At 45.4% G+C, this 13,154-nt stretch overlaps 1 protein-coding gene across 1 annotated transcript in view; it reads left to right on the top strand.

Moving 5' to 3' along the window:
• LOC123232290 (tyrosine-protein kinase ZAP-70) overlaps positions 1-5,823 on the top strand; it is a 12,940-nt gene extending 7,117 nt beyond the window's left edge. The window contains exons 9-12 of the mRNA XM_044658691.1: positions 1,177-1,369; positions 1,711-1,851; positions 2,747-2,859; positions 5,239-5,823. Coding sequence (XP_044514626.1) covers positions 1,177-1,369; positions 1,711-1,851; positions 2,747-2,859; positions 5,239-5,362 — 571 coding nt within the window. The 3' untranslated portion in view covers positions 5,363-5,823. The remainder of the gene's footprint in view (positions 1-1,176; positions 1,370-1,710; positions 1,852-2,746; positions 2,860-5,238) is intronic.
• The last annotated feature ends 7,331 nt before the right edge of the window (positions 5,824-13,154 follow it).

Consider the following 13,154-nt stretch of genomic DNA (forward strand, 5'->3'; position numbering starts at 1 on the left):
CTCTCTCTCTCTCTCTCCCTCTCTCTCTCTCTCTCTCTCTCTCTCTCTCTCTCTCTCTCTCTCTCTCTCTCTCTCTCTCTCTCTCTCTCTCCTATCTTTTACTCATTTGCTTATTAATGTAACAACATCAACGTTCCCATGTATCTTCCTTCCTCCCCTCCCTGCACTAGAGAAGGCATCATTTGAGAAAAAAAAATAGAGAGCAGCCAGCTCTGTAGAGTATCTAGTCCTAGTCTGACTTCCCATTTGACAGATAAGGAAACCGAGACTAAGAAATGAAGGCACTTGCCCAGGGTTATACAGATCTTATGAGGAATTTGAACCCAGGTGTTCTTTCTACTACAAAACACTGCCTCTTACATTCATGTATACTTTTCTCTCTGTGTGTATAATATGTCTATATATACACATATGTACACATATACACACATGCAGAGGACTGGCCAATAGGTGCCTAGTCCTTTGAGAAGATGGAATGATTTCCCATTGCATATACATATATACACATCGTTTACACCAGAGTCATAACTCCCACAGGACTGCTGGTATGGGTGTTTCCCAGATATGCTTCTGTCTTGGGTGGGGCAGGTATTTACTAAATATTCCTTGGAACAAATTGAATGAGAACATAGCAGCGCAACAACCCTCATCTTTGTTTGCTTCCATGTGTGGGTACAAATGTTGGCATGAAGAGACCTAAGTATAAATGTGTGTGTATGTACATAATATGCTCCTATGCAGACTCACCCCGAGAATTATGTGCATGCCCTCGCTACCTTGGGCACCCCAGCCATCCTGCTCGCATTCCATACTCTGGCACTTTCACTCACCCTCCCAGGAGTCTAACGTAGCTAACTCTGCCCAGTCACAAAGTTTTACGGGGCAGCTCAATGAGAGGTCAGGCTCCAGGGCTTGTGGAATGGGTGCAGAGCCCATCATTAGAGTGGGTAACTGGTTTCTTATTGAGCTCCTCCCTTTAGAGATGGCCAGCATCTCTCACCCCACCTCTCCATCTCCAATAATTTTGTACAGGCAGTCTAAGTATACACACTTAGACGGTTCCCTTTCAGCTCCTGCTCAGAGCCCACAGCCTAGGAGAACAAAGGGCCAGGGGAGGAGAGGGGGCTGGTGGCTCTGCCCATCCCCCTACCATCCCCCCCAACTCTTATCCTCCAGGGGGGAGGTCCCTGTGAGCAATGTAGTTGAGCTGCTGCACCAGGTGGCCATGGGCATGAAGTACCTAGAAGAAAAGAATTTTGTGCATCGTGACCTGGCTGCCCGAAATGTCCTGCTGGTCAACCAGCACTATGCCAAGATCAGTGACTTTGGTTTATCCAAGGCACTGGGAGCTGATGACAGCTACTACACAGTAAGTGCTACACTCTTCCCAGGGGCAGAGCTTGGGGAATGAAGAGGGGAGCACACAGGGGGACCAGGAGAGGCCCAGGGTAAGAGGTCCTACAGGACAGATTGGCAAGAGGTTCAGAGGAAGAAGATTTGGGCTGGGGCAAAAGGTACCTTACAGAAGTTCTGGGGGGGGGAGGGAGTTCCTGGGCTAGGTTGGGGTGTTGTGGCACATCAAGGTCCCCGACAGCTTCCCAGAGAATCTCTAAGCTGGAGACTGGTCTGGGCAGGGCCTGGAGATGGCTAGACTTAGCCCCCAGCCCCAGGGGACAAGGAAGTACATCACAGTATTTCCTGTGTCCCAAGGCCCGTTCTGCAGGGAAATGGCCGCTTAAATGGTATGCCCCAGAGTGCATCAACTTCCGAAAATTCTCCAGCCGAAGTGATGTGTGGAGCTATGGAGTCACCATGTGGGAAGCCTTTACCTATGGTCAGAAGCCCTATAAGGTAGGGTCAGGGCAGGGGGCTCTCAGAAGAGTCAGGGAGTTTGCAGCAAGGGAAACCAAGATGTATTCAAAGGAGCACTGCATAGGCAATTAGAGGACCTAGTTCTGTGTAATCTTGTCTCTTCCTCTTGGACCTCAGTGTTCTTGTCTATAAAATGGGGGTGGGTTCAGCTAGATGACCTAGAGATGGAAGGTCCTGGGTTCAATTGTGGCCGAAGACATTTCCTAGCTGTGTGACCCCGGGCAAGTCACTTAACTCCCATTGCCTAGTCCTTAGCACTCTTCTGCCTTGGAACCAATATTTAGTATCCATTCTAAGGCAGAAGGTGGAGGTTTAAAAAAAATGAGGAGGGGGCTAGAGTAGATGACCATCGAAATCCCTTCCAACTCTAGATTTAATTATTTATTTTAAATCCTTACTTTCCATCTTAGAATCAATACTGGGCATTGGTTCCAAGGCAGAAGAACAGTAAGAGCTAGGCAATGAGGGTTTGGTGACTTGCCCAGGGTCACACAGCTAGGAAATGTCTGAGGTCAGATTGGAACTTAGGACCTCCTGTCTCTAAGCCTGCCAGCTCTAGATTTAATACTCTCTCAATCTCCCCCTCTCTTTTCCTCAGTTTGTTCCTCTGTAAGGATTGGATTAGATAATGCTAAAAGCCAGACCTGTGATTCCATGGAGCAATGGAGCTGGGAGGAGGATGGTCAGGAAGGGCACAGGGCAACAAGGGAATTAGAGGTTGGGGTAGAAAACAAGGATGAAGGGAAGAGAGAAAACCATGAGGAAGTTAAGAAGAGTGAAAGAGGAGGAGGCAGGTGCTGGGCAGCCGAGACTCCTCTGCTCATCCCCATCCAACCCCACCATTAACCTCCTCCCCTGCTTCATCCTGGAACAGAAAATGAAAGGTCCCGAGGTCATTAAATTCATCGAGGAGGGTAACCGGATGGACTGCCCTCCCGAGTGCCCATCAGACATGTACACCCTCATGAAGGACTGCTGGATCTACAAGTGAGTACCCACCTCACTGCCCTACTCTGTCCTTCTCTGACCATCTTGCTTTTATTCATTGTTTACAGTGTGCTGGGGGTACAGAGAAAGGCAAAAATACTCTTCCTGCCTTCAGTTCTCAAGGAGGGAGACAATATGCCAGTAACTATGTAATAATAAATATGTGTGTGTGTATATATATATATGTGTGTGTGTGCAAACAGATGCATATATATACGATATAAATACAGGTATCCCTTCCACATGGCGGGGTTAGGGCTATGGTGTCCCTGTGAGCAGGAAAATCTGGGGAAACATTTTTGGCCCTTTCTTTGTACCAGAAAAGAACTCTGAATTTTTTCTTTTTCTTTTATAGTGTGTCTACAGTTCCTTAGGGTACATTTGGATTAAGTATTCATCACAGGCTATATAGTTTCTGCCCCTTTTCTGTGTTGTCTGCTGCCTTTTGCATGTCATCTGTGGCTTTTGCAAAACTCCCCCAAATTCCCATTTAATTTCTTATGCTGACCTGCAATATATTGAAACTGCAATGGGGAAGGTCACAGTATGGAAGGGATACCTGTAAAAGGCAACCGCAGAGGGAAGGTATTAGGGGAACTGCCTGTAGAAAGTGAGATTTGAACTTGGAGAAAGCCAGGAAATGAAGGAGTCAGAGGTGTGAAGGTGGGGGGGGGGGGACAGCCAGCTCAAAAGGTCCAGAGCGGAAGATGGAAGGCTCTATATGAGGAATAGCAAGAAGGCATGTGTCACGGATAGTAGAGTAAGTGAGAGAAGTGAGATAGAAGAAGATTGGAATGGTAGGAAGGGGCCAGGTTGTGAAGGACTTTAAAAGAGGGTTTTATATTTGATTTTTAAGGGATAGGGAGCCACTGGGTGCTTGGGAGAAGGGAGATGGGGTGACGTGGCCAGACCTTTAATTCTGGGAAATCATTTGGACAATTAAGTCAAAGAGAGATTGGAGGGGCAGCTGGGTGACACAGTAGATAGAGAGGCAGGCCAGGATTTGGGAAGACTTGGGTTCAAATCTGGCCTCAGATACTTCCTAATTATGTGACCTTGGACAAGTCACTTAACCCCATTTGCCTTAGCCTTTGCCTTTTTGTCCTAGAGTTTTTACTAGCACAGAAAGTAAGGATTTAAAAAAAAAAAGATGGTTTGGACTAGAGAAAAACTTGAGACAAGGACTGAGTTAATGAGGGATTGTACCAGGGTAGTGGTTGGGAAATATTCTAAAGGAAGAAATAACAAGATGTGCCAAGAGATTGTAGATGTAGATAGGGATGAGGAATTGAAGACAACTGAATTTATGGGCCCAGGTGACTGGAAGAATGGTGGTCCTTTCAACAGCAATAGGAAAGTTGGGAAGAGAGGAGGGTTTCAGAAGACTGAAAAATAGTTGTCCGATAGGAGGACCCAGAGAGAGCAGTGTCATGAAAAGCTGAGGAGGTGAGACTATCTAGGAGAAAAGGGGGACTGATAGTGTCAAAGTCTGATCCAGGTTCATAGGGTTCTATGTACAAGTTCCCATTCACTTGTCATTTAACTCAATTGCCTAGCCAGTATACGCTTCTGTTTTGGAACCAATACTTAGAATTGATTCTAAGATAGAAGGTGAGGTTTTAAAAGAAAACAACAACAGCAAAAGAAAATCCTTTCCCCAAAGTCTTAGTCGAGGGGACTGAGAGAAAGAAGGGGTGCATTGATGGTGGGGACTTAAGTAATGATATATCCTTAGTAGTGGAAGGGATCCTAGAAGGGAAACAGCATTGTACCATGGGATAGGGCTTGTATTGGGAGTCCCCAGCTCTGCCACCAGTTGCGTGACCTTGGGCGAGCCACTTTTAAAACCTGCCTGGTTTCCCTGTCTATAAAATGATTGGGGTTGGAGGGGCCATTTAATCTCTGAATCTGTGAGTCTAAAACGTGCCAAATCCAATCCCTACCTGGAACATGAAGCCACTCTGCATGATTGGCACCCAACAAGTGGTCATGCAGTATCTATCCTTGTGTCCCAGAACCCTTTGGCTATTGATTCAATGACGTCTTTCTATGGATCTCTGCTTGGTTGCTTTGTTCAATGTATAAAACAAAATACACATGACAATTCGAATTTGGAAGTGGTCAGTGAAGGGAAGCCCTTTCTGCTTTGGTGCTTAGTCACTGAGAAGTTTTCCCTTACTTTGATCCAGAATTGGTTTCTCTTAAACACTTGAGTGCTGAGGGCGGGGGGTGTGGGGGAAGGAAGATGTATGTTCAAAGAACTTGACAACTTTGTCTTGTCCCTAAGATGCAAGCCTATGGGGTGGAGGTTGGGGGAGGTAGGAGAGGAAAAGCTTCATTCCAGGAATGGCTCAATGATCATGTCCCTCCTGCCTACAGGTGGGAGGATCGTCCAGGCTTCTCAGATGTGGAGCAGCGCATTAGAACCTACTATTATAGCCTGGCCAGTAAGGCCGAAGATGTCTCAGAAGCCCCTCAAGAGCAGGAGGTGGCCAGTGCCTGAGGATTCCTTCTCTAGATCTTACCAGTCCTTCTCAGATCCTGTCTTTGTCCCTTGCTTCTTCTCAGAGAAATTTGGTCCCCTGCTTCTCCCTTACCAGCAAGACCATTGTCTTCTCCCCAGATGCCTGAAACTCTTTCCCATTCTCACCTCCTCCCCACCACCTGAGGACTGAGAATGCCAGACCCTGGGGTAAATGTTGTGCAGGGAAACTAGGCATCTTTCCCTATCCCTTCCCTGGGTACACAGGGCTTGCAGGATCTTAGAAGGAAGAACTGGTTCTATAGCTCTGCTTCTTCCTTGAAGGACTTGGGCCTTAGCTCTGGGCTCCTCCCTATTGGAAGCATGGGGTTTGGCAGGGGTGCAATGGTTTGTGAGGGGCCAGCCAAACCCGGGCTGAAGGTCCAAGGGGAGTCAGGCAGAAGCTTCATGTCAGTGCAATAAAATCAGCTGTTTCTCTGTTCTCTGTTTTGAATTTCTCTGAGACTTTGTATACCAGTTGAGGTTGGGGGCTTAAATAGAAGAAAGCAAAGAATTGTTTACTGCAGGGGATCTGGAATAGGAAGGAGGGGAGATGCCTTCCTATTGGAGAGATTGGAGGTGAAGGCATTCATCAATGGAAGTACCAATCATTGGACATGTTGGTGAATGATGCTATGGGTCACTTATTAATGGTCACTGAAGATGATGGCCAATGTGAATGTTTGTCACTAAAGAGTGTAGGTCATTAGAGTCATTAGTTATTGGAGTCATCCATCACCATGCTGAAAGTCAGGCATTTAAATAATTAGGTGAATCAGTGTAGGGAGTGTCAGTTACTGGATTTGTTCACAGAGTATGATGGTCATTGGGGAGGATCAATCACTGGGGATCTAATTGGTGGGGGAATGAACCACTCATAGGCCAGTACTGCCACCTTCTGAGGACTTGGGGTGACTCAATGAGCTACAGTCTTAGGGATAGCCTTTTTTTCTTAGCCCCTTTTCCCTTAGAGCAGTGATGGGCAGACTTTTTAAAGAGGGGGGCCAAAGGAAAGGAAATGCTCATCTGTCAGTCTGTTTCTAAGGCTACTCTTTCAAAATTTCATTGTATTGCATCCCACACACTGTATAGGTCAGATTAGGAATAGTGTCGGGCAGCCGGATAGAACATTTCAGGGGGCCACATTCTGGCCCTTGGGCTACTGTAGTTTGCCCATCACTGCCTCAGAGAGTTAGAGAGTTAAGTACACTTAAATTAGTCATCATGAGGATACAACTTCTTGGCTGATGTGATAGGCATGACTGAATAGTACTTATAACCAAGCATTCTCAGAATGCCTTGGACTCTCTTTCCCATGAGGCTCATTGCTTAGATGGGGATTGGAGTGATGGGGTAAGTGGCCAAGTGGAGAGACCTAAGGGACATTCAGAACAGATGGCATCTGGAGACTTGGGAATCCTGGAATTTTCCTGATGCCTCACAGAGCAAGCAGAGAAGACATTGAAGCCAAGAGTGACAACTTCAAAGACACGTGCATAGCACAAGGGAGGGCCCCAGCTTCTCAATTCAGCCACCACCAGACTTTGCATTTACTTTACTGGCTAGGGCAGTGAGTTTTAAGGGACTTATTTTCCAAATTACTCAATACGGGAAGGGAATGAGATTTTACTCATTCTGGAATGCATGTGATATTGATTCCTGTCCTAATTAAATGTTCTATTTCATGCTACTCTTTGCTTGAGTCTGTTCTGATGAGTAACTGAATATCTAGATAGGAGTTAATTTTAGAAGTTTCCAGTCTCAAACTGGGTGGGGGCAAGATGAGCCAGATGATTCCACCGCCATGATTTTAATCCAAGTCTGAGAGGTTCCATACATTGGGTGGGATCAATGGGCCAACATGAAAGTAAATAACAGGGAGACAGTCATATTCCCAAATGAGTGCACTCTGATTTCCCTCTTTGAGTGGTTGGGAAATGTCACTCCAAACTTGCTATTCCAAAGGAGAGAACAGGTATGAGGTCCTTTTATTGCCAAAACGAGAGATGGGAAACTTCGCCCTGGTAAAGCTCACATCTATTCTGTATTCATCAGTTAATTTCTACAACCCTGTTCCAATGTGGATGTCTTCTTCCTTGTTCCATGGAATTGCAAGTTACTTTTAAGATTCTCTATATCCGAATGCTTCCCCTTGCAGTGTCAAATATTCCCTTCCTTCTCTTTCCACATGAGCACTAACCCTGGCACTATAACCCTCAGATGCACCATTATGGAAAATGGAATCCTAGAGCTTTCCCAATGAATGATCATGCTCTGGGGCCAAGACCTTATGGGAAATGTAGTCCTGTATAACTATGCTTGCTATTTTTCAAAAAGAATGGCCTATAGATCCCAACTATCTAAAGATTAGACCATTGCAGATACTATTAAAAAAAAAAGCCAAAGGTATTCCACACAGAAAGTCCCTCTCCCCACCCTGCATTAGCTACTGATTTCTATAACCACTGCTCAATGATCAAAGGCGAGCAATGGTATGGTCTCCTTACCTATGACTTTGGGACTAGACTCTTTAGGAGCCTTCCTGTGCAAAGAATGAAACACACAGCTACTCGTAGTGCAGGACACAGCACACTGTGCCAGAAAAAGCTTCTGGACCCTTCCTGGGAAAGAAGGTGCCAAATGACCTGTCAGAATGAAATTATTCTCTCCCAACATGGCACAATGGGAAGGGTAGGAAGCTCGTAAAGAAATTGCATTGATACCATTTCGTTATGACATCTTCTACGAAGATATCCCTTCTCTTCCCTGAGAGCCATCTCTTATACCTGAGAAGAAAGAGAAAAGAGAGGAGCAATTCAGAAAACTGACCATTAATCAGTCTATGTGGCATTCCACACCCATAGTTCCCTACCTCTGCAAAGAAAATTGGGAGGTGTTGTTTTCAGAGTGTAAAGAGAAACCTCTCCCTGTTGTGTGGACATATTTTCCTTCCAACCTGCATCCTGTAGTGCCTCCGCTGCATGACTGGACCTTACGTGAAGGCACAGATGATATGTGGGGGTAGGAAGGGAGGATAAAGGAAGGGGTGCAGAGGGAGGCTAACACGCTGAGAGCCATGAGGGAGGAGCAATGCGTGGTTAGAGACTTAGATTAGAAAAATAGGCTTTAATCTCTATCTGCTTTCTTTATTCAAGTAATATTAATAAACTCTGTGGAAATTAAGAACCTGGAGGTTGTAATTTAATTGTAACACGAGTGTAATATCTTCCCTCTCCCCCAAGTGTAATATTAAAGGGAAGTGTTTTTTTGAAAGAGCATTAGGGGGTGCAGTTGGGTAGCTCAGTGGATTGAGAGCCAGGCCTAGAGACGGGAGGTCCTAGGTTCAAATTTGGCCTCAGACACTTCCCAGCTGTGTGACCCTGGGCAAGTCACTTGACCCCCATTGCCCATCCTTACCACTCTTCCACCAAGGAGCCAATACACAGAAGTTAAGGGTTTAAAAAAATAAAAAAAGAAAGAAAGAGCATTAGGGAGCATCTGGGTGACTCAGTAGATTGAGACCCAGGTCTAGAGATGAGAGGTCCTGGGTTTAAATGTGACTGAAGACACTTCCTAGCTGTGTGACCCTGGGCATGTCACTTAATCCCATTTGCCTAGCCCTTTCCCTTCTGTCTTAGATTTATTTGGACAGAAAGTTTAAAAGAAAAAAAGGAAACAAAAGACAAGAAAGAAAATTTGGAGTCAGAGGACCAAAGTTTGTAGCTTTGCTATTTGTTGATGGGGACTTTGGGAAATCCCTTCCCTTCTCCAGACTTTGTTTTCCTTCTCTGTAAAAAGAGGGAGTTGAACTAGATCAGGGATTCTTATCTGCTGGAAGCCTGTTGACCCTTTTCAGAATAAGCTTAAATGCATTAAACAAAATGACATGGGATTATAGTGGAAACAAAAGATATTGAAGTAGAGTTCTTAGAATATGCATATATACATATATAAAAATTTTTTCAAGTTCATGGGCTCAGATTAAGGACTCTTGGTTCAGGTGATTTCTTCTTCTTTTTTTAAGGTTTAAAATTATTTTAAAACAGCCAGAGTTGACTAGTTATATCACATTTCTTTTTATCAGAGAGTCAAGGAGAGGCTGGCATAGAGGCTGTGGAGGGATGGACACTGTGCATGGTACAATCCTGTTTCATAGTGATCCCTTTCAAACAGGGGGCTTTATTAACATCTGTAGTGTCAAGAAACGTATCCAATGCCCACCTGAAGACAATTTTGACAACTTTTGCCAAATGCATGCCGGATTCTGGGGAAACATGAAATCATATCGCAACAGATCACAGAAGCGTGGAGTCCTAACACAGCAGCAAAGGCCAAAGAAATGTTCCCACAAAGGGAAAATCTTCATCCTAGCCTAGCAATATCGAGGTATACGTAATTGCAGGAAAGGGCATGCCAAGGCATCCTACAGCAGAGGAGGGCTCCCATACTCCAATCTTCTGTCAATCTCAGGTTAATTTCCTGGTCAATCCCAGGAAAGCCAACTTCAGCTTCCTGGTATTGATATGATCTCACCAGCAGCCACATGAGGATCACAGTTATGAGGACCACGATAACGTGGAGAAACAGCTCCCTCGTGGATGGCTCCATGCTCAAATTGGGTTAACAGGAAACTTGAAGGAATCTTCCTGCCTTTCCTGAGATTCCTGGAGAGGATCAGGAGAATTATGATGCACCTTGGGCTGGATCTTGGTACTGAGCTTTTGCTCTGCTCTCGTTGCCCTCCCAGTGTAGTCTCCCTAGTCATTTCTAAGCTTCATTTTTAGAATATGAAAATTCTGTAATCCTCATAGGAATGACCTATAAGGATATAATCCCCACTATGGTATATTAGAAATGGGGATTTCCTTTAAAACTTCTAAGATTCAGAATCTGGGGAACTGGATGCCTTGGTAAATAACTGCTCCTTGGCTTCAACTGGCCTCTGTAGTCCTAGGTCTAGAGATCCTAAGGAAGTGAGGACAATGGGGTCAAGGGAAAAGGACTCTGCTTTTAAGTTCTAAGACCCAGGGTTTCAAATACCAGTTCTGCTACTTGCTAGCTAAAAGAATTTGAGTAAGAGTTCTGGTTCCAGAGTTGGAGAGGACTGGGCTCAAATCCCACCTCTGGGTCCTCATAGGTCTCAGTTTCTTCAGTTGTAAAATGAGGGGAGTGGGGGTGCATCTAGTGGCCTCTGAAGACCCTTCAAGAATCCATGGTGGAGATTTCAATTAACCCTTGTCTATCTCAGTTTTTTAATCTGTAAAATGGGGTTAGTAACAGCACTGCCATCATAGGGTTGTTGTGGGACTCAAATGAGATAACATATGCGATTTTCTTTGCAACTTTAAAGTGCTATATGAATGTTATAGATTTTTTTTTTTAAACCCTTGCACTTCGGTGTATTGTCTCATAGGTGGATGATTGGTAAGGGTGGGCAATGGGGGTCAAGTGACTTGCCCAGGGTCACACAGCTGGGTATAGATTTTAATTATTATTATTATTATCAGGAAATTGATCAGAGCTGGAGAGCTGTCAATGGTAGGAGTCTCAAGATTTGGGTCAATATAGAAAATGGGGAGATGCCTGTTGGAGGGGTTCTATTTAGTGTCCACCAGAGGGCACCAGGACTTAATTTTAGAGCCCAGGGTAACAATTTCTGAGACCCTAGGATCTCTAAGACTTGGCAAAAGGAACCAGGTGGAGTTCAGAGTACACCACAGCCTCCATACCTGCCCAGTGGCCTTAGTGGTTCTCTCTTTCTCCCTCGCCTTGTCATCTCTTGTAGTATATCACCCAGGTTGAGGAGAAGTCACAGAGGAGCCCTGGAGATATTTGGGTAATGGGTGGCAGAGATATGGGGGCTGGGAGCTCAGTGGATGGGGTGGAGGTGGAAGGGTCATGTAATTCCAGGGACAGAGACATTCACCACTTTGTCCTTCTATCAGGAACTGAGCCCTGGGATCAGTTAGGGGTGTTCTTCTAGGCCCCCAATGTCAGAAATGCAGCCAGTGTTTCTGGTCCCAGAAAACCAGCCCTGAGCCCAGGGAGCCCATCTATAGCTGAGGCTGAACTCTAGGGCAATGCTCCTAGACATTTAGAGTTGGAAGGAACTAAGATCATCCAGTCTCCTCCTTTCCCTTTCCTTCCCCTCCAATTTTGCATCTAAGAAAACAGGCCCAGAGAGAAAATCATTTGCCCAAGGCTAGAGCAGAAAAAGTAGAAGAAACATCAAGATTGGGTTTTTTTTTTCAGAACCAGAATTCGAAACCAGGTTCTCTGGTTCCAAATCTAGTTTACTTTCAATTTAACAAACATTTATTAAGTACCTACTGTTTACAGAGCTTTGTGCTTGGCTTTTGGTCTTGTGCAGGTCCTTGACCCTTGGGCCCTTATAAAGATTTAGGAAATGATGTTCATATAGGTTCCTAGTCACTCAAGATTTCAAAGTGTTTCTTCCCAAAGAAGGAGAGTCCTAAAAGGAGAAACAAAGGTCCAGGGAACCTTCCCCTTACTTTGTGACAGGCAATCCCCACTGTTTGATAGGAGACACTCCTCTGTGGAGGAACAGGTCAGTTTAAAGTCCACCCTCAAACCCAAACCTTGAAGCTTAGAATTCAGTATAGCTTTAGAACCTAGACTCTAAGGCTAAGAGTATACTCTAACCCTAAATCCAGAACCCAGAACCTAGAGCTAAGAGTCTAGTCCAGAATCCAAAATCTGTTTCAGAATCCAGAACCCAGTGCTCAGATCTAACTGCCTAGAGACTAGCCTAAAACCCACACGTTAGTGTCTACTTCAGCCAGAATCAGGCCTTCAAAGCCAGAATCTATCTAGAATCTAGAGTACAGGGTTTAGCCTCAAACCTAGAAGTCAGTGCCCAAGTTTATTCTGGAATGGAGAGCCCAGAATCTAGAGTCCAATCCATCTCAGAGCTAGACCTCATCCAATGGTCTGTGAGAGCCTTAAGTAGCAGCCTCTATGTGTTGCATGGAGGCCCCCCTGGGACCTCCTCACTTTTCAGAGCAGTGATGGGGAGCAGACTTCAGGGGGCACCTACTAGAGAGAGGAGAGAAAGAAGGCGGGGCAGGGGCGGGACAGCGAGGCTGAGGTGGGTGTACACTCATTGAGGTTCTCACTTTCCTGAACCTGAGTTGTGCTCAGAGTCCAACTCTCCCCGAGCCTGTGTGACAAGATACTTAAGTGACCAGAAACCTAGTCCAGCCTGAAGGTAAGGGACCAGCCCCAGTGGGTGGCCCCTGGGATATGGGGACAAAGATGCCACCAACCATCTGTCTATTTCTTGCTGCCCAACCTTTCTCCATCCCAGCCTCCCCTAAGTCTGTTCCACTCATCTTTGGCCCTCTTATCTCTTCCCTCTCCATCCCTCTCTCTAGTTCTAGTATTGTCCACAATTTTTCCCCTTCTAATTATCAACCATATTCTAATAATATATTACTCCATTTCTCAGTTTCTGGATCTCTGGGTCTCTCTACCTTCATCTTTTAGCCTCTAGGTCTCTCAGCTCCTCCCTTCCTCCGTTTCTGGATCTTTCTGTCACTCAGTCTCTGTTCTTTTAGCCTCCTTAGTTGTCTCCTCTCTGTCTCACAGTTTCTGGATCTGTGAGTCTCTTAGCCTCTCTTTCCTTTAGTTTCTAGGTCCCTGAAACTTGAGTTTCTTGGTCCCTTTCTTTGGGACTATTTCTGACTGCACTTAAATCAGGCTTTCTCCTATGGCTACCCTCCCCATTTTCAACTGGAGGATCTCAGCTTGATGG

This window comes from Gracilinanus agilis, chromosome 1, assembly GCF_016433145.1.
Source record: "Gracilinanus agilis isolate LMUSP501 chromosome 1, AgileGrace, whole genome shotgun sequence".
In the NCBI taxonomy this organism is placed as follows: Eukaryota; Metazoa; Chordata; class Mammalia; order Didelphimorphia; family Didelphidae; genus Gracilinanus; species Gracilinanus agilis.